The following is a 22604-nucleotide window of genomic DNA, read 5'->3' on the forward strand; positions in this document are numbered from 1 at the left end:
GAGGAACAGAAAAGATCACAGAAAAGCACTCTCCAGCCCCCAGTTCTTCCTTGCCTAATTTTATGATTATAAAAGTATTCATGTCAAAGCTATCAAATGAAGAGGAGTGCTCAAACTTTATAAAAATGTCATCCAGATAAACTTTAACATCTGCTTTCATTGTACTCAGTAACAGAACAAGCAAAAAAAGCATTTGTTCATTTTCAAATCAAGCTATATGCCTATGACATTCAGCTCTACCAAGAATCTAACACATGTGAGTAATTATATTTTATAATAAGGACACTAAAATTAATTGAATAATGTCATCTTATCTAAAGCATTGATAAAAGGGGAAAATAAAAAATGTATTTACCTGCAATAATCTCCTTGCTTAGCGACCTTGGCCAGGGAGAAGATGCAGTCAACAGTTGCTAAGTGACGCGTTGCTTTACATAAGGAGTGATAATGGTCACTGAACTTCCTGCAGAAGTGACAGCAACAACAAAAAGGTGAGAAATTGATTTCTCAGTCCTACAAAAGCTAAACAACAAGCAATCAGTTTATCAGCTAATATAAGCATTCACAGATTACCAGGCATACCTAATGGTTGGGTGTAATTAGATTACGTCTAATTGATGTAATCAATGATGTAGAATAATCATTCTCATTTTGTTCTAATAACATCATGAACTACTCAGATGGGTGCCCTCTGTGCTTCTTCATAGCATCATCTGAAGTTGAAATAACAGTTTTAATACTTTCTCTAACGCTGAACCAGAAGCTTCCTGAGGCACAGCCCACACTGTCTGATTTACCCCACTGTAGACCTAACATCCAGTAATTCTAGTCTGTAACAGTGGTGCAGAATAAACACTGTAATAAACAGTTATTTCAGACAAACAAGAAAAAAGATACTTTTTTCAATTATCTTTCAGTTATTAATAACATACATAAAAATTAAGTATTAGATTTGTTTTTTAAAAAGAATGATACTGCTTCAATTCTTTGGCTAATTAAAACTGTAACACTCAGTGATCTAAAAGCTTGAAAGACTTATTCAGAAAAAGTACAAGAATGCATGTTTTCTTTTTGCTTAAATTATCCCATTATCTTATATCGTAGTATTTTGTCAATGTGTGCAATATTATATAAACTGTGGACACTGTACACAGTGATCAATCGTGGATGCTACAAAAAGGACTCAAAACTTAATTTTTTTTAAAGCTCAGTATGTCTTTTTAAGAGCAAAAATACAACTGAGCTTAAAATCTTATAACTCCTCCACCTCCAACAGAAATTATAAGAGTTTGTTCAATTAAAATAAACTTTTTTAATGTAAATGCTGGTAAGTCACAAATTCTTCAAAGACTAGAAAATGAGGGACAATATTAACTAAATTAACTATAAATAGGTCCAAAAGGAAAGTCAGAGGGAAAACCAACATTTACTAACCAAAGACTATGAAAAGACTGTTTCTTTACAACCGCCATCATGGTAGGCCTCCACTACCTAAGTTTTACAAAGTTCACAGAGATAAAGCAATGAGGCCTAATACAATCAGCTATGTGTCTAAATGAGCTCATAAGCACACAACTACTAAATGGTGCAGCTCAGATTCAAACTATGCTCCTTGTATCATTCTACTTCACAGTGCAATTTTACAGACTCCTCGTACCATAGTTGTTTTTGTACACACATAGAAATAAAATAGATATAAACTGCCTATTTCTACATTAAAAAAGAATATTGCAGCTCAAGGGTTCCTTTTAAGATGATCCAAAGGCAAAGAAACATTAAATGTCTCTCTTTAAAAATATCTATTGTAGGGCGGCACCTGCAGCTTAGTGGGTAGGGCGCCAGCCCCATATACTGAGGGTGTCAGGTTTGAATCCCGCCCCGGCTAAACTGCAACACAAAAATAGCTGGGCATTGTGGCAGGCACCTGTAGTCCCTGAGGTGGGAGGGACTGAGGGAGGCTTGGGAGGCTGAGGCAAGAGAATCGCCTAAGCCCAAGAGGTGGAGGTTGCTGTGAGCTGTGATGCCACTGCACTCTACTGAGGGTGACACAGTGAGACTGTCCCAAAAAAAAAAAAAAAATCTATTGTAGCATGGGTTTCAGAAATGTTGAGATTTAGTGTTTGCTCCTGAAATCCAAAGGTCTTAGAGTGCTTCTAGCTTGAAAGAGAGACCCAGATCAAGCTACTAAGATGATCAGCTATTCCTATACAATCGCTATGATTTTTTAAAACTATAATTTGATTTTTCTAGTAATTCAGAATAAGATATTCTATGGAAATGACTTTTTTAAGATAACAGAAACAACATTTTAACCATCTGGCTGTATTTCTATGTTAGCTATTTAGCAACTAAAAAATATATTTACAGTATACTTTATACTTCTGTGTCTGCATATAATGAATTTAATCTACCTATTTCTCATTGAATAATCAAAGTTCAAAGTTCATCAAAACAATACATTTCCCACTAACAGTATTACAGTATGTGCAAAACCCCAAACACAAAGGGATGGACCCCTGGCACCAGACAGGCAGCCCTCAGCTGCTACTTTAAAAATGCTCTGAGCTTTGAAGATGCCACATGTTGAATGAACCTAACCCTCCTGGGAGGTTGCCCACTGACTAGGCCCTGTCACTCTTGGTCTGGTTTCCATTTCTACCTGACCACTCACTGAGCTCTTGCACTGTGGCTGTCCCTATAACTGACCCATCTGGTCTTCCTATCCTGGTACCTTCTCTTTTGCCAAAAAGTAGCCATGTTTGATATTTCTGCCCTTGCCTCTTTGGACATGAATATCAAAATACTTTGCTACTAACAATGGTCAATATTTTTCTCACTCTCATTCTCTCCTTCTCCGGTCCTGTCCCATCAAGACCCTAATTTTCTACTACTTGGCAGCCTGGGGTTGGGGGTAACTGTCTCTGATGATCTTCACATTTTCACTATGGAAGATGGACAGCTCTCAGTGGGTACCATCTCAGTTAACAAATCAAAAAAATAGGGAGGAATATGGTAATTATTTTGATGTGGACAGCAATCAATGGTATAAGTAATATGTGAACAAAGTGAAAAAATATCATAAACCTAGAACACCATCATAACTCTTAAAGGAACACTGCTTGACTTTTTGGTCAAACTTCAAAGAGATTATCCATACTTAGAAAAATGACAAGCTAAAAAATCAAAACTACCTTGAGATACCATCTAACTCCAGTAAGATTAGCCCAAATCAGAAAATCCCAAGACCAGAGATGTTGGCGTGGCTGTGGAGAAAAGGGAACACTTCTACACTGCTGGTGGGAATGCAAATTAATACATTCCTTTTGGAAAGATGTTTGGAGAACACTTAGAGATCTAAAAATAGACCTGCCATTCAATCCTATAATTCCTCTACTAGGTATACCCCAGAAGACCAAAAATCACATTATAACAAAGATATTTGTACCAGAATGTTTATTGCAGCCCAATTCATAATTGCTAAGTCATGAAAAAAGCCCAAGTGTCTGTCGATCCACGAATGGATTAATAAATTGTGGTATACATACACCGTGGAATATTATGCAGCCTTAAAGAAAGATGGAGACATGACCTCTTTCATGTTTACATGGATGGAGCTGGAACATATTCTTCTTAGTAAAGTATCTCAAGAATGAAGAAAAAGTATCCAATGTACTCAGCCCTACTGTGAAACTAATTTATGGCTTTCACATGAAAGCTGTAACCCAGTTACAACCTAAGACTAGGGGGAAGGGGGAAAGGGAGGGGAGGGGGGCGGAAGGAGGGTGATTGGTGAGATTACACCTGTGGTGCATCTTACAAGGGTACGTGTGAAACTCAGTAAATGTAGAATATAAATGTCTTAATACAATAACTAAGAAAACACCAGGAAGGCTATGTTAACCAGTGTGATGAAAATGTGTCAAACTGTTTATAAAACCAGTGTATGGTGCCCCATGATCGCATTAATATACACAGCTATGATTTAATAATAAAAAAATAAATAAAAAATGGGCAATTCAGATAATAATCTGACAGACTGGGTTTATGTCATAACAACACGCAACTTTATCACTATGACGCCAACTAACTTAAGGGTGAAGTCAAAGCACTATAATTTAATCTCTGGCCAAAAGTATTGCTGTGTCCGTGGAAAGCAGGTGAAGATACTTGGGTTCTAAAGCTGTTATGATAACTAGAAGTTTACCATCAAGTGTTGCTCAAAGACATCTGAAGTTAATAAAAATAGAAAACTTTTTCTTTGCAAATCCATTTCTGAATTTTTAATTATAAGAGATATCACAATTCAATTTTTAAAGAATCTGCTATTGAGAAGATTATCCACTGCCCATCTTCTAGTCTAGAAAACGAAATGAAGAGATGTTTTCAGAGAGGATTTCATCCACAGCAGTGTACAGCCTTGATTTCTTACAACATTTAGATCAAAAGTAATTATGACTAATGCACAGCAGTACTTCACTGAGAGACAAATACATTTATCATGTGGCTGCTATTCAGTCCTCTCCTATCAGGTTCATGGAGGTTAATCATTTTTTTAATGACATCACATTCAACCATCTGCCACCCTAATAAATAATGTGCAGAACAATGCTGATCTCAAGTAGGGGCTCTAGCTACAAATACTCCAGTTAAATTTTGGCCAATATTCTTTTTTTGGATAAAAACGTTTAATACATTTTTTTTATTTTGAAAGCAATAAATGTACATTATGGGAACTTATGAAATCATGTACAGTCATTCTTTAGTATCTATGAGAGATTGGTTCCAAGACCCCAAGGATATCAAAAGCCTTGGATGTGCAAGTCCCTTATATAAATGGTGCAGGATTTGCATATAACTGATGCACATCCCCAAATATTTTTTTTTTTTGTAGAGACAAGAGTCTCACTTTACCGCCCTCGGTAGAGTGCCATGGCATCACACGGCTCACAGCAACCTCCAGCTCTTGGGCTTATGTGATTCTCTTGCCTCAGCCTCCCGAGCAGCTGGGACTACAGGCGCCCGCCACAACGCCCGGCTATTTTTTTTTGTTGTTGTTGTTGTTGTTGCAGTTTGGCCGGGGCTGGGTTTGAACCCACCACCCTTGGCATATGGGGCCGGCGCCCCAGTCACTGAGCCACAGCGCTGCCCCCCAAATATTTTAAATCATCTCTAGATCACGTATAATACTAATACAGTGTAAATGCAACATAAATACTCATTGTACTATGTTATTTACAGAATAAGAAAAAAAGTCTGTGGACGTTCAGTACAGATGGGTACATGATTTTTTTCTTTAAATATTTTCAATCTGCAGTAGGTTGAATCCATGGATAAAGAATCCAGAGATACAGAGGGCTATATGCAAAATTAAGAAATTAAAATTACCAATAACCTTACTATCCAGAAATAATCAGTTAATGTTTTAAGTCTTCCTATATACAGGGTGTTCCAAAGAAAAAATATTGGGGGGGAGGGGGGCCAGCACAGCAAGTGATGTGGATGGCAGTCCCAGGGAACCACCTGGGCAACATAGTGAGACTCTGTCTCAAAAGAATAAATAAATAATAAAATAAATAAAACAAAATGTAAAGGTTGGTATGCTGTGAAAATACACATACAAAATTGTACCGTACTTTAATTCTGTTTTACATAATTTTTATCACCTAGTAATATATCATGAGTGTCATATTCTTAAGGGGTTTTAGCTCACTCTTAGCAACTCCCAATTACAGTCTATGAACGGGATGATGAAACTCTGGAGAATGGCCCAGTCAGATGGCTGACATAGTAAGAGTGGAATGAGGTAATAGCCAGAAAACAGAAGGACAAATCAAAGCGGTATTTCAAAAGGGAGGAGACAATCAAGAATTTTTGTAATGCATCAGTTTGAGACCAGCCTGAGCAAGAGCGAGACCCTGTCTCTAAAAAATAGCAAGGTGTTGTGGCAGGCACCCGTCGTCCCAGCTACTTGGGAGGGAGGCTGAGGCAAGAAGATCTCTTGAGCTCAAGAGTTTGAGGTTGCTGTGAGCTACGATGCCATGGCATTCTGCCAGAGGCAAGAAAGTGAGACTCTGTCTCAAAAAAAAAAAAGAAAGAAAGGAAGAAAGAAGGAAAGAAGGATAAAAGGGCAAAAATAACATGAAGGCTGGGTGACCTGAACTTTCTCTAATATGGAATAACGACAGGGAGAATATAAGCCAGATCTACGAAATCACACAGTTTATGAAAATTATTGCACCAGCTCCCAGGACCCTTTTAGAATATGGTCCTTGAAGCTTGAAAGGTGTTATTTTAGTCTAATTTGTCCATTCTTGGTGATAGTACTAAAGAAAAAGCCAGGAGAACTGAAAGACTCAAAGGCCCTGGAAATTCTCAAAATGGGAAAATAAAATGAGCTAGAAAAGAAACTGAATAGACAACATTTCCATTCCTGAATTAAAGACTGAGTCAAAATAATCTCAAAGATCTGGAATAAATAAATTGGAATCTCTTCCTGGTCTTATAATTCAAGACCTTTCTGGGCAAACAGAAAATGAGTACCTACTTATTACCTTTAAAAATTCTCATTTAATATTTTTTTTCTTCACTGTTAGGTTGGTTACTTGAAATGGAATACAGATCCCTGAAGGACCTCACTGAATATTTACTGATCCAATTTTTAAAGAGAGAAACCACCAGAGAGATTTCTGTTTCGAGTGATGCCCCTAGATTCACTGTGGGCAGGCTCTACACAGCCTGATGGCAAAGGGCACTCACCTGACTGCCAGATGCCCTGGGTTGAATCCGGGCTCCAATCCTTACCCTTGTAAGACTTGCTTCTTATTTCTGCATCTCAAACTTCACGTCTGCAGACAAACTTAATTTGCAAACTGGGTATGGTAATACCTAACCTCACAGGGCTTTTGTCAGGAATACTGAGTTTATAGGCAGTCCCCAAATCACAAACATCTGACTTAGGTACAACTCACAATTACAAATAGAAGCTAATACAGTAAGTCACTGAGTTCTAAATAACCAACTGACATACAACTCACTATTATGAATGGAGACTACTACAGGTACTAGATAAATGCACCTGTTCCAACTTACATACAAATTCATCTTAAGAATAAACTTACAAAACCTATCTCGTTCATAACCCAGGAACTGCCTGTATATATAAAGTATTCAGACCAATGCTGGCTTCTCTGGACTCATGAAAATTAATTGTGCACATCACTTCCCAACTCCAGGCCAGTGGTAGCCTGAAATCAGCTACGGGGGAGTATTTACACTTTAGAAATCAGAAAACTTTACAAGCATTACTGTTCTTCCAGAACAGCCAGCACACCGCTGATTTTAAACCGTCAATATGAACACATAACTATACATAAACCAAAAATGTGAGACATTTGGGCGGCGCCTGTGGCTCAAGGAGTAGGGCGCCGGTCCCATATGCCAGAGGTGGTGGGTTCAAACACAGCCCCAGCCAAAAATAGAAAAACCACACACACACACACACAAAAAGCAAACTTGCATATGTCAATAAAGTTAAATGTATAAGCCTTTAAAAAAAAAAAATGTGAGACATTCTTTGAAACAATGACAAGGACTCTTTAAGAAAATCCCATGTTATAAAAACAAAAAATATGGCAGACTATTCTAGATTCAAGCATAATAGTCAAATGCAATGTGTAAAAGTTGATTAGATCTTCCATAAAAAATATGAAGGGAGAACATTAGGGAAATTCAAAAATATTCTTAAATTAATATTAATGTGTCTAAGGCATGATAATGGTGTTAAGATTATATAGTAGACTGTCCTTATTTTTAAAATACGTATGTTTTCATATTTAAGTGTCATAACAGCTAAAACTTACTTCCAAATGGTCAAAAAAAAAAAAGAGAGATGGAAAAACAAATATGGTAAAATGATAACATTATATAAACCTAGATGCATTCATTTCAACTTTTAGTAGATTTTTTAAATTGCAAAATAAAAACTTAGGGGGAAAATTACAGGATATAATAAATGGCAATAAAAACAAAATAGCTAACCCTTATTTGTCCAATTCCAAGACAGTAGTGAAGTTTTTATATAAGAAAGGTAAATTCCAAGGTGAAATTTTAAAAAAGTTAACTCTACTAAACATCCTTAGCAATCAATGTTAGTACAGTAACAATACAATATATTTGGTCAAACCAAAGAAGACTAAGACGAGCTTACATTTTAATGGACTTAAAAACCAAATCAGAGAACACATGTACTCAACTATTCTATAGCAGGTCATAAGCAGTAATCTCTAACTATTCTTTTCGATGGAAAGATTTTCCGGTCTATTTCTCATAGCAAAAAGTCAGATTATATTTTTCATTGTAAACTCACTCTAGAAAATCAAGCCATTCAGCACTGCAGTCAAGGACTAGCTGCTCACGGAGCTGATTCAGATGTCTGTAATTTTCTACAATAAAAGGAGAGTGAAAGCGGCTCACAGCTTTTGTGCTAGAAGAGGGAAAAAACATAAATAGGAAATCAAGGTTAGTAAGAAATCAGTAACGCCATCACTTCAGAAAATTAAAGTAGTTATTTACTATTCTCTGATGAACTTTGAAAGGAAACAGCTGTAAATAGAGAACATTCTTTAATTGTGGTCCTGAACTCTACTGATTCCAAAGCATAGGACTATGTTCAGAAAGCTTTTTAAATGCATTTCAAATTATATCCATATGGCAAAGTCAGAGTTTAGAATTTTTATCTCACAGGAAAAAAGCTTTTTTCTTAAGTTATACTAAATGAAAATGGTTTTTTAAAAAGGATCAGAAGCAAATATGGGCAAAACAAAGTGTGACAAAGCTGGGAGGTAGGTAGATTGGCGAGAGTTATATAATTCTTCATATCTTATACTCTTCTGTATGATTTAAGTATTTTAGTGAAAAAAAATTAAAAGCATTACAAAGAATAGCAATGCATTAATTCAGGAGACAGTAAAAGAAGAGGAGAGGGATCTTAGGACCTTGTGATCCGCATAGAGTCACAGTGGCCCTGGGTGGGAAGAAATGCCCTGTGCTTCTCATCTGGGCCTGGGCACCGCCCCTGCTCACGTGGTCCAGAGGCTGTAGAGCACATGAGCCACGCGGTGGGTTCTCAGTCAGAGAATCTAAGCAAGACTCCAATCCTGCCACTTACTTGCCAGCTATGTGACTTTGGGCAAATGGAGCTTGACCTTCGGTAAACACCACTTTCCTCATCTATAAAATGGGGTATCTACCTCATAGATACTGCTGAAATGGTCAAACAGTGCTTAGCAGAGTACCTATGTTATAAGTACTCAATAAAAGATTAGTTGTTTGGTGCTGGTGGTGGCTGCTACTGCTATTGAGGCTACCTCTTATCATGATCAGCCTTCTGGTAGAAAAGGTCAGGCTGCCCTCTGTTCTGTTGGCTCCCCCACTTCTGTAACACACGGCCACAATTATCTTTACTTTGGCAAGTTACTGGATTAGGGATGGGCCTTTCACGTTCAAAATCTGACAGATGATGTCTCATCCTTGTCAAGGCCCTGGGAGCCCAGCAACGATAAAAAATTGCAATGAAGCTTCCACAAACCATCTTATTTGTTCATTCAATTTACATTATTGAATGTTCAAAACATGGTGACACTGATTTATGCCTTCCTTGTTGCTTTTAAACTTCATTATCTAGATTTCTGTATCAATGTGCATATTTATCACAGCTTTCTCTGCTGGCAAAACTCACGTAGTGAGATGTTTCGGTTATTGTTCTTAATAGACTAGTATAATTTTCGGTAATTTCTCTCTATAAGGCATATTTCCATTCATTAGTTAGAGTAGAGGACAAAAGTAAAGGGAATAATGCCTGCAGAGAGAGAAAACAACATCTCTTGAAAACAATACTCACATCTAAAGGAGTTTCTAGTAGCAAAGGAAAAAAAAAAAAAGGATGGTATGAGAGCTAAAAAAACCCATGCCTGTGTCTTCAAAAACTGATTTGTGGCAATGGATAATAAATAGTTTCATTTTTAATTAAATAGCAAATTAACAATCATTCACACACACCAAAATTTTCCTTCATCCTCAGCAATAGAGTTGCTTTATGCCATCACCAGCTACTAGTCCCTCTTCTACCATTTTAGGCAAAGGTAACATTTCCTCTCATGTTCAGAAGCAAACTTATTAATAACTGTACTAATAAACATTCCCAAAAGGATCCTATTCACAGGAATACATAGCTTCCTTAATCCCACTTCTTTAAACAAGTCCCTTCTTGGGGATTAACGCCTAACCTGTGAGAAAAGGCAGTCTCAGTGTGGCTCTCTAATTTTGTTTTTGACTATTTTCATCAATTTATGTAAGTTACAAAAAGAAGATATAAAGAACTATTATAACTATGTGCCAAGGAAAGCATTAAGAATAAAAAAATGTGGAGCTCAGTGAAGCAGAAAATGAAATTTCAGCTTCTTACAAGAAATGTCAGGCATAGCATTCATTAAGACGTTCAAGCAACTAATCTTACAATTGAAGGTTCCTCAGCTTTTTCCCTATGTGTACTCAGAGCTATAAAAATAAAACAATAATTTACAAAACAAGAAAACAAATATATAAAAATAAGATAGCATTCCAAAAAATGTTTTAAGATCAATTATAAACAAGGGTTTATTATCTCTTTGGTTAAAAGTTCCATAAGAAAACCAAATGAAGAGAATTGCCTTTTTGTTTTTTTGCTTGTTTTGAGACAGTGTCTTACTGTGTTGCCCAGGTTGGAGTGCCATGGTGTCAGCCTAACTCACAGCAACTTCGTACTTCTAGGTTCAAGCCATCCTCCTGCCTCAGCCTCCCAAGTTAGCTAGGGCTACCGGCACCCGCCACAACATCCGACTAATTTTTCTATTTTTAGTAGAGACAGAGTCTCACTCTTGCTCAGCCTGGTCTTGAACTCCCGAGCTCAAGGGATCCTCCCACCATAAGGAAAACAGATACCATTATAGCTCATGTTAAAAGAAAAGAATTATTTTTAAACCTACCTTCCAACCTTAACCCAATCAGTTGGTACACAAGATACAGCAGAGTTCTTTATTTCAATCATGAACTAAAATAAATACAAATAAACAGATATTTAGATGAGTAATTAGTATGTTATTTAAAGCATTCTCAAAATTGTGGTGTTACAGTTTAAAATATATTGTTCTAAGCACTCAAAATAAATCCAGTATTGCCCTTCAGAGAATTTACATATGTCAACACAGCCAAATATTAATTAGGCTTTCAATAATTGGAATAAAGAAAAATTTGTATTGAGCGAGAAGTTTGTAATAAAGGATATAACTTGGGGCTTTAATGCTAATAATACTATAAGTGCATACTACAAATGATTTTCTTTCGTTTATTTCTAATTATCTTAAGAATTCTATTACTCAAACAATTGAATTTGTTTGAGTAATAGACTGAATTTCAAAGTATGTAAAATTTTAAAATATTCCATTACTAGATGTTGTAATAATTTGAGATATGGTCCCTCCCTACTGTGACTAGAAAAAGATTTTTTTTTATAATAGTTTTTAGTCTAAGAACCTAAATCCTGGTAAAAGTTATCTTTACAAATAACGCATTGACTTCCCCTACTAATAAGAAAGGAAACTCTTTCCCCCCTTATGAGTTTTAAATTTTCACTTACATAAAGCATACCTTTATAGATCCAACTGTGTTCTGCAAACACACATTTTTGGAATCGGCCAGGAAGCAAGTCAAGTTCCATCACACCTTTCATTTTTAGCATTAATTATATATCATCCCTTCTTGGTGTGCTCTCATTCTTGTATTATTACAAACAAATCCGATGTTTTATTTAAATAAAATTTAAAAAACCTATTTTATATGGAATGGAACCCAGAAACTCCGTGGCTGTCATTAATTTTGAGATAGCTACAAAAATTTTTCATATTTATCAGTTGTATAAGATACATATAACTTCAGGTATTTATTAACAGTATCAACCTGGCTCTTGGATTTATTTTCCATTAATAGAAACACTGTAGCTTTTATAATACATTAATTATAATAAGAATTAAAGGCTAATTTTATAAATTCTCATCCTTAGCAGAAATTTTGGAACTAGGCTTGCTCCTGTATAAAGAAGAATTAATACAATTTCTGATCTCCTATACCCAGGTAAATAGAGAACCTCCATAACTGACCACTTCCCCACATGGACTACCTCCTTAAGGTGACCTAATGTTTGTAGCCCAGACATGCACCACATGTACGTATCAGTAAAGTAGGCCTAGTTCCTCATATCGACCACCTCCATGTTGACCAGTTTGTTACCATCCCTTGGGTGGTCAACTTACAGAGGTTCTACTGTAGTTAAGAGAGAAGAATCTAACAAAGCCCCATTTGGATACAAAAACTAAAATATACACACATACACACACACAAAAATAACACTGATGGGAAAGATAAAACCACTTTTAAACTAGGCTAAATAATCCAACTATTTCAAAATATTCTATGAAAGGACACATTGGCCTTTTTGTAAAATAATTCTGGGAAGAATTATGCCAGGAGCAAACAGCAAAATACAGGACCGCACTGGATCACTGATACTTGGGAAGGACACATCCAGATCCATAATGACTAACACAGAGCTCCAGGGGAGTTTTGAAAAGAACCCAGCAATAACAAGGAGCACCCTGGGAACAGCGTTAAGTACCGAAGGTCTACTGCAGGGACAAGCTCTATGACAAGCCCCAGACACAGAGTCTACTCTATGACAAGTAGAGTCGGGCTGCATGGGGGAACGCAGGCTCCTCCTTAGGGGAATGATGGCCCCGGGTCTCTTTTCTTCTTCAGCAGCCCTCAGGCTTTCAGCCTGCTCCTCCTCAGAGCTGCCATCAGCTAACTTTCTTCTCTTCTACCCTGGCTATGATAGAAAAATTTTCTCTAGCTCTTGTCTTCTTCAAACATTGCATAATAACAACGAGCAGGCAGGCCTTCTGTTTTACTGTAAAACTGATTTTACTGTAAAGAAAACCAACATTGGAAAAGAGCATAAATTCCAGAAATCTCAGCCCTCAGAGCAACTTTTCCTGCTCTTCCATTCCTCGTTTGGTTTCTTAGGTGTCGATGCAAGAAGGCTGCCTTGCTTCGTTATGGAATCTCTTATATTCCTTTCCTAGAACCCAATTCTGTCTTGGTTAAATGTCAGATACTGTTACTCAATCTATATAGCCTGTGGTTCACACTGGGCTGGCATCATTGCTAGGTTTGCTGAGATTCTTAGCTTACCCCAGAAACTGTTGTTTTCTCCAGCACCATATTTAACCCATCCCTCTGCTCCTCTCTTTTATTTCTCACTTTTAAGAATTTTCAAGTATTTTTTATTTAGAAGACTTAATAGAATATTTCCACAGTGTAAACATATTAAACAGACATTTGGATACAATGAATGCATGCTATAAAGTAATACAATTTTTTCCTAAAGATTCCCCCCAATATTTCTTTTTTTCTAATAATAATACTAATCAATACTGACCCGAATCTAAATATTGCCCCATATCCATTCCATATTTGATTAAGGTTAAAAGATAATTGTCACTATTCATAAAATATTATAGAGATTGTCACAGAAGCAGTGAGCCATGTAAAATTACCTAAGTTTCTGCTTTTATTAGTTTCTTATAAGTCAATACTTCTTTTTTTTTCTTTTACGCTAATACTTTTACAGTCAGAGACAATAAGGCACCACACAGTAAGGCTTAGTATTCTAACACATATATAAAAGCTGGAAACAGGCTCAGTGCCTATAGCTCAGAGGCCAGGGCGCCAGCCACATACACAGGAGCTGGCGGGTTGGAATCCAGCCTGGGCCCACCAAACAACAATGACAACTACAACCAAAAAATAGCCAGTGCTGTGGCAGGCACCTGTAGTCCCACCTACTTGGGAGGCTATGGCAAGAGAATCACTTAAGCCCAAGAGTTTGAGGTTGCTGTGAGCTGTGACACCATAGCACTCTATTGAGGGCGACAAAGTGAGACTCTGTCTCAAAAATGATAATAATAATAAAATAAAAGCTGGAAACAGAGATGAAAATGAATGTTGTCAAAAGCAACACTGGCTCGACAGCCTAGTGTATTTCTCTGGCTAATTTTAGTAATAACAAGATCCGGTATCACCACATGAGTCCACTATAATAGGTTATTTTAAATTGTTATAAAAGCCATATGTATAGAAATAAAATTTCAGACAGAACACGAGGTCTAAAATAAGCATATATAAATATAAAATAAAGGTTTTCCTCCTTGCTTCCCTTACTTTTCAGAGGTAATCATATTTGATAGCATCTGTGCTTAGTCCTTTAACTATCTCTAAATAATTCGTGATATCTTTAGTCCATTTTTTTTTTTTTTTTGAGACTGAGTCTTATTACGTCACCCTTGGTAGAGTGTCGTGGCGTCACAGCTCACAGCAACCTCAAACTCTTGGGCTCATGTGATTTTCTTGCCTCAGCCTCCCAAGTATCTGGGACTACAGGCACCTGCCACAATGCCCGGCTATTTTTGTTGTTGTTGTTGCAGTTGTCATTGTTGTCTAGCTGGCCTGGGCTAGGTTCAAACTTGCCAGCCTCATTGCATGTGGCTGGTGCTATAACAACTTTGCTATAGACGCGGAGCCTCTTTAGTCCATTTTTTAAGACAGAATTTGATTATAAAAATTCTGAACATGTAGAATTCATTTGGTATATGAATGAATAAAATCACTAGTTCTCAAAAAATTTTATGAAAGCAATTCTGTACTAATGTACTACTAATATCCTAAGGGAAGTTGTTAAAAACCAACACGAATCCATCCTACTGTTAGCAACTATGAAATTTCTTTCCTCAAACCAATCACCTACACCTTGTAAAGATACAAAGAATAAGAAGATAATTCAGCTTTCTTCCCAATCATTTGTAATCGAATTACTTGACTTCTTAAATCTCAATGCCATGCTCATAATGATAACCAATACACTATCTCTTATGAATTCCTGATAATTTTGTCCCATTTTTATTTTAAAAATGCCAAATGAACTCAGGACTGCTCTGAAGGCTTAAATTTTATTTCAGCTGAAATAAGGTCTTGATTTTATCAAATAAAACCCATAGGGTTGATAATTTCATATTAATATTTATGAATGAAACAAAATAATGTCATAGTGGAAAGAATGACCTCAAGTGGCTTACCTATCTACTACAAACCTCAGTTTTCTTTCCAGCAAAACTGGAACGATCTTTTTGTGTGTGTTGTTATAAGAATTAAATAAGATAGTATACATTAAGCACTTCACAGGCACCACTATGAACTTTAACAAGTGTTTGGTAAATTCTAACTATTACTATTTTTGTTACTATACAAGTATCATAAGCATAGCACTTTAGGATTAGAATGACTTCCATGTGCAATAGCTTAACTGGTCTTCATAACAGTCTCACAAGAGAGGTGACTCTTCCCTGGTCACATAGTGGGAAGTGGTAGAATTGAGACTTACGCTAAGCTTTCTCCACTATCAGACCAGGCAGCCACTTTTCTACTACTATCTTTTTATTAATCTTATTAAAGCAGTTTTGTCCATCTGTTTTTTAACTAATAGCCAGAATAGTGCCCCTAAGGTCACTTTTTACTTTGAGAGGTCATGACTACACAGTTTAAACAAGAGATACAAGTAAGTATGTGGTGCTTGCATATTGAGAAGACAAATGTGAGTATATTGTCAAATTGTTTTTCTGTTATATCGAGCACTATGTAGAAGGCATTGTGAGATGTCTGAGTTTAACACCTTATTAATTTTCATCTAGAAGACAGGTTGACCTAACCAATGGTTACATTTATTAAATGACATAAGATTAATAAACATTTTAATGATGATTATCATTTACTGTACAGCTTCTTATTTCAAATAACCATACAATCAATAACCTATTAGTAAAAAACACAGAGCAATGTAAATATTTAAAAATTTGATTTGAAATCATACTCCTCCCCTCCAGAATATCTATGTTTTTAAAGCCTGAATAAATGTTCATCCTATAGACATTTATAAATGTTATGACTTATTTTTTTATTATTATTATTTTTTTTTTTTGCAGTTTTTGGCCGGGGCTGGGTTTGAACCTGCCACCTCCAGCATATGGGCCCAGCGCCCTACCCCTTTGAGCCACAGGCGCCACCCTGACTTATTATTTTAATGAAGTAGAATTTCTCAGATTCTCTCAGTTGGAATCTCCTTATTTTATTAAACATAAGATATTGAAGCAGCATGGCTCACAATTCAGAGAAGGACCAAAAAGTACAACCACATCTAAAAATCACACTTCTTCCTTTTCTGGTTCTCATGCAGACATTAACATCCAACTTCACACAGAAGGACACGTCCCCCAAAACACATTCTAAACAGCACCATAATTTCTTATGTAAGACTCACTAAATGTAGGTTTTCTCTCTCTAGATTTGTTTTTTTAGCAGCTATACTCTTTACTTCAGGGAGAAGCCCTGCCATTTAATCACTCTATGATCAACATAGGTGGTGTTATCATTTCCTCATCTGTAAGCTGGGGATCAAACACTAACTTCTTCCTTCTTGGATTTGTAACAAATGAACTCTATAAATTACAATTCAAAGTAATTGAGATTTTCCATAATGTAACTTCAACAGAACACACATAACACTAAGTTGCATAACTTTACCAAAAGACTAATAAAACACCATCATTAAAATAATTCTTATCGAAACAAGTTATTACAACATATTTTCAAAAAACAAAAAAGAAAATTGAAAAATTACATCCTATCCTCAGATTTTATTTACATTTTAAAATCACTTTTCTACTAGAAACATTAATACCTTACAAAAAACATTAGTTTTTTTCTAGTAGAATAAAATAGCAAAATTTCTAGCAAAATAAAAGTATGTTTGACATTACCTCCTGTCCTGATACAGTCACATATTGTGCAGAAGGATTTTTTAGTATTTTCCGTATTTCTTGCAAATGTATTCGGATCTTGTCAGTAACTTCTTGAATTTCATCCTTCCTCTTTTTTATTAAAGGGAAGTCAGAAAGGTCTTGGAAAAGTTCAGTTTTATCCCCAATTCTAAAAAGTTTTTAAATGCAAATACATATATTGAAACATATATATTAGACTAGTTATCAGTTATTTTTTTGTAGCATGATGAATAAAAGGCCTGGAAGTCAGGAAAATGTGGTTCTAATGCTAGTACTTATGGGTTTGTTTCTTAATTTCTCTGAGAATAGACAAAATTACCCTAATATCATCTTTGTTTTACAAGTTCAAGTTCATGATTCCCATAGTAAAACTAAGAGATAAAATTAAGTATTTGTTGTTTACCTATTCAGGAAACAAAAACAAGTGTCCACTCTTTTCTTTTATATAGATCTCTTTGTGCAATACATTGTGAAATAACTATCTTTTAAAGGATAACCTTGCTTTTATAGATCCCAAATTGTAAGGCAGATCATATTGGGATAGCTAAGAAATGATAATCACCATCTGACACCTGTTTGGGGTTTAAAAAACTGCTACTACTGGGCTTTGCTTGAGTTTTTAATCATCTGACACTTAAGAAATACTACATCTGTTCTAGATGGTGAACTGCCTATATTTTGCAGCTTAAGTGTTATTTTCAGCTATAATGTAAAACTTCTAGAGTCCAATCATGTTTCTAATTTTGTATAAGCTCATGCAACTTCTATCAGTATTCTAGCAAAGGTTAAAAATCCACACATCCCATGGCAAATGTACCGGACTACGTTCACTGCAGACAAGGAAGAAATGAGGGTCTGGCACTTACTTGGCAGCTTGTTCATTCAGGATCTTTAAGTAACGCTCCACTGGACTGAGAAGTTCAGGAATTTCTAAAATAACTGTTCGGAGCAAGTCTGACTGAATATGGAAATTAACAGCAGGTATTAATGCTTGAAATTCTGATTTCAGGTGATGTAGGGTTTTGACAATCAAGAAGAACTCTTGGGTAGAACACTGAAAATAGAAAAATAATTTTTTTTTAACCTAAATGCCATAAGATACATGAAAATGAAAACAAGAACATGAATAATTGTTACACTGTAGCTTCTGGTAAAGAGGGCAGGCTGAACCTATGCATCTAATTTCTTTTTTTTTTTTTTTTTTATTTGTAGAGACAGAGTCTCACTTTACCACCCTCGGAAGAATGCCATGGCGTCACAGGACTCACAGCAACCTCCAGCTCTTGGGCTTACGCGATTCTCCTGCCTCAGCCTCCCAAGCAGCTGGGACTCCAGGCGCCCGCCACAACGCCCAGCTATTTTTTTGTTGCAGTTTGGGCAGGGCTGGGTTTGAACCCGCCACCCTTGGTATATGGGGCCGGCGTCCTACTCACTGAGCCACAAGCGCCACCCCGCATCTAATTTCTTAAAACCACAGACAAGATGGGCAGGGCCTGTGGCTCAAAGGAGTAGGGTGCCGGCCCCATATGCCAGAGGTGGCAGGTTCAAACCCAGCCCTGGCCAAAAACTGCAAAAAAAAATTAAAAAAAACTACATTCAAGAGATTATTTAAAAGGGCATAAAACCACAAGAAAAACCAGGAAAGAAAATAAGAGCAACATCTTACAAGTTATGAAGTAAAAAGACAAGTGGGAATTGACTTAGAAGATTCAAGATATCTAAATCTTGAACTGTTATTAAGGAAAATTGAGACACAATTTAATTTGCACCAAAAGACTTAGGAAATGGTACATGAATTATCTTCCAAAGCGAAAGCTGGAGAAGGGAGGAGGAAAGTTAGGTTAAAAGTAACTAAAAAACATTTAAGTCCCTAGGGGCGGCGCCTGTGGCTCAGTCGGTAAGGCGCCGGCCCCATATACCGAGGGTGACGGATTCAAACCCGGCCCCGGCCAAACTGCAACCAAAACGTAGCCGGGCGATGTGGTGGGTGCCTGTAGTCCCAGCTACTCGGGAGGCTGAGGCAAGAGAATCGCTTAAGCCCAGGAGTTGGAGGTTGCTATGAGCTGTGTGAGGCCACGGCACTCTACCGAGGGCCATAAAGTGAAACTCTGTCTCTAAAAAATAAATAAATAAAAAGAAACATTTAAGTCCCTCTATCCCCGATTCGTCTCCATGCCACTGAGTAACTCCTCCCCTACCATGCAAGAACACTACTAGTTTTAGTCTCTGAAGAAGGTAATCAGAGGACTGCTGGACCAGCAGCAAACATAGTGAGGGATGAGGATAGCACCCAAAACACAGGATGAAAGAAATGGTTGTAAACTGAATGCAGGGAGATCCCCAGGTGTCCCCATCTGCTTCCTAGAACACTGTTAACCAGTCAGTATCCCTGGAGCACCTCACAAGCCCAAGAGGAAAATTCTAAAGATACCATAGCAGGAGATCTCCCAATAAAGAGTTCATTATATAGTTCACCTCATTTTTTTTTTTTTGACAAGCCACTCTCAACTATATACCTTCCTATTAGCATTCTGCAGGGTGTCCCCAAAGTCACAATACATGGGGAAAATGGGAAATCGTACCTAAATGTACCCTCATTTACAAAATATTTATAACATATTCTGCACATGGTGCTCACCTCTTTCTACCCACACACAAACACACACAGAGTTCTCTCTCTCTCATGGTGAACCAGTCCCAAGATATCTGCTGTTATAACTTTACATACTCTTAAAAGTGACCAGATACCTGAGAAAATAATACCGGACATAAAATCCAAAGACCAAAACAATCAATAGGGAATATAACCTACATTAGTAGAAGAAAGCTGCAACACCAACAACAAAAATCAGTAATATCCTCGTAAAAGAGAAGACATTGCAACTATGAAATCAGAATGGGATATAATTTAAAAGAAAAGGAGGAAAGAAACAGTCAGAAAACCAGAAAACAAACAAACAAAAAAATTCTTGGAAATTAAACTACAATAGTAGAAATGAAAAATTCAACAGAATGAGGTACATGATAAAGATGATGAAATCCTCCAAAACCTAGAATTTTCTATTCAGCCAAAATACTAATCATTTCCAAATATCCATGTTTCAAAAAAATTTACTTCTAACACCCTTTCTTAGGAAGGCTCTAGAGTAGTAGTTCTTCACCTGTGGGTTGTAACCCCTTTGCAGGTTCGCGGCATTAGAAAGGTTGAGAACCACTGTTGTAGAGGACATCCTCTACCGAAATGAAGGAATAAACCAAGAGGAAGACATGAAATATAAAAGACAGAAGATTCCACTCCAGGGTAGCAAAGGGAATCCAAGATGGCAGCTATACAGCAGATATGGAGGGCAGCCAGCCCAGACTGGATGGGGTTAGAGGCTCTAGAAGACAGTCCATCGAGAAAATAAAACTGGTAAGACCATTTGACAAAAATATTGAGATGAAAGGACAGCCAAGGGCTAAGTTAATAAGGCACATAGTAAGTAGTATACAAGTATGTAAAACGGATTAATGCTAAGAACATATGCAAAAAGATCATGACTAACCACAAAGGATAAAGTCAGTTACGCAGAAAAATAAGAAGTTAGGTCCAATTGAGCAGCATTGATTTCTGAGTGTAAACCAACTCTTATCCAGAAAGACCTCCATTGACTCCCATACAGGAAGTTGGATTGTTTGCCTAAGTGTGGAAATTTAGCAGCTTTTTGGCCACCGGCCGATGGTACATTTTAACAAAAGAGAAAAACTAAAAATAAATTATTTTCAATATAATTTCTGAATAATAATCTCTTATAGTTATTGTAATTTGAGAGGTAAGAAAGGGATTTTCCAAGCTCAGATATGATGTAAAGTTAAGTAAGCAGCAGAAACAAGGAGAAAATCAGAAAAAAAGAGCTTTCCAATCAAGTTCTAAGAGCCACAGGAGGACGTTTGCAAGTTTCTTTTCTTTTCTTTTTTTTTTTTCAGTTTTTGGCCAGAGCCAGGTTTGAACCCACCACCTCTGGTACGTGGGGCTGGTACCCTACTCCTTGAGCCACAGGCACCACCCCATTTGCAAGTTTCTTAAGCAAAAGAATTCAAAGCTGCCGGCAAGAAAGCTAAGGATAAGGTTAGTGAAGTGGCTGCCCCAGGGGTCACCTGTGTTCAACTCCATTTCTCACAACAACTAACGTTGTGGGAGAGCCTGAGAACAGACCCACAAGTGCAGAGGAAGGGCCTCCCAGGGCTGGAGGCCCCCAACTCAGTGCCACACTGAAAATGTGGCTTATTCCGGCCTACCTAAACTTGCCCAGCAAATTCTGAAAACAGTCTCCTTTCAACAGTTACTAAACGCAATTATCCTTAAAATATATTCACCATCCTTAGCAGTTACTTATCACTTCCTTAAAAACAGTTCTTAAGCAAAGTTAGTGTGGGTTCCTGTGACTAGCACTATTTACAAGATTCGAATTTAAAGTTTTACTATCAACTAAAATGTTTATTTTATTCTAGGATCGGCTTACTTGGGTTCCTCTACCTCATTGTCACCAGAAAGACACCTATTTCTGGATATTCCAGGACACTTCCCACACAACCACGTGGCCTAGGCTGTCCACTGTCAAAACACCCAGTGTATTCCTCCATTTTACGGATTTCACATAATTGGCACAAGTGTACCCAGGAAGTCACTGTGTGGTACAGACAGCAAAAGCTTCCTTAGAGCAATCTACTGATAAGGAAGAAACCTATGTTTGATGGTATGTCCCAAGAACCAGAAAACAACTCTCTAAAAAATTAAGGTGCTTAGTTTTCCTGAAGTTGGTTTGCTACCGAATCTTTTCTACTCATCACTTTTCAAACCAATCTTTAGGCACACTCTTGTGTAAAAGTTAAAACATCAACGAGGAATGGCTTCTGAGCTAGTCTTAAGTTCCCTCAGTAAAATATATTTTAAAATCCCAAAATAAAAGCCACTGCATATTGGTCATTTTTAAAATGAATTAGATTCTATCTTTATGAGAGTTCTGAAACTTTTATAATACACAAACCTTATGAAATAAAATACAAACATCAAAGTAAAGTTTACAGAGGCAGAAAGGTGTAACAGAAATCACAGCAGCCTGGGGTAATGCTGCCATCTTAGCGCCATGTGCCAGGACATTCTGACTTAGCTCTTTTGATTAGCCATTGAACATTTTTCAGCTTTGCTCCTATTTTCTCTTAAGAAAAACAAAAATTTCTGACATCTGTCAACGAGTCCTTTCAAGTACTAAGGACAAACAAGGTGGCTGGAGATCTGTTGCTTGATGAAGGGTAATATGCACTGATTGTCAGGCACTGGGCCAAGGACACAAAACAACAAATGTTTTGGCACCCACTCTGTAACCTCAAAAAAGTCAACCATAAAACTCTCAACTATCAGCACAGCTTTTGCCAGCAAAACAACAACACAGTGTACCCGATTATGGTGCAACAGATTCCACTGACCCCGTAACCAACTCATGCATCTTTTTTTTTTTTTTTTTGTAGAGACAGAGTCTCACTGTACCGCCCTCGGGTAGAGTGCCGTGGCATCACACAGCTCACAGCAACCTCTGACTCTTGGGCTTACACGATTCTCTTGCCTCAGCCTCCCGAGCAGCTGGG

General features: G+C 37.0%; 1 protein-coding gene across 2 annotated transcripts in view; it reads right to left on the reverse strand.

The window, feature by feature from the left end:
• Nucleotides 1–22604, reverse strand: part of MSH3 (mutS homolog 3) — a 211883-nt gene that overhangs the window by 80639 nt on the left and 108640 nt on the right. For both annotated transcript variants that reach the window (XM_053587488.1, XM_053587499.1), the window contains 5 exons: nucleotides 17846–18033; nucleotides 16959–17127; nucleotides 11022–11086; nucleotides 8366–8482; nucleotides 356–463 (listed from right to left, as the gene is read on the reverse strand). In XM_053587488.1, coding sequence (XP_053443463.1) covers nucleotides 356–463; nucleotides 8366–8482; nucleotides 11022–11086; nucleotides 16959–17127; nucleotides 17846–18033 — 647 coding nt within the window. The remainder of the gene's footprint in view (nucleotides 1–355; nucleotides 464–8365; nucleotides 8483–11021; nucleotides 11087–16958; nucleotides 17128–17845; nucleotides 18034–22604) is intronic.

This window comes from Nycticebus coucang, chromosome 1 (genome assembly GCF_027406575.1).
Source record: "Nycticebus coucang isolate mNycCou1 chromosome 1, mNycCou1.pri, whole genome shotgun sequence".
In the NCBI taxonomy this organism is placed as follows: Eukaryota; Metazoa; Chordata; class Mammalia; order Primates; family Lorisidae; genus Nycticebus; species Nycticebus coucang.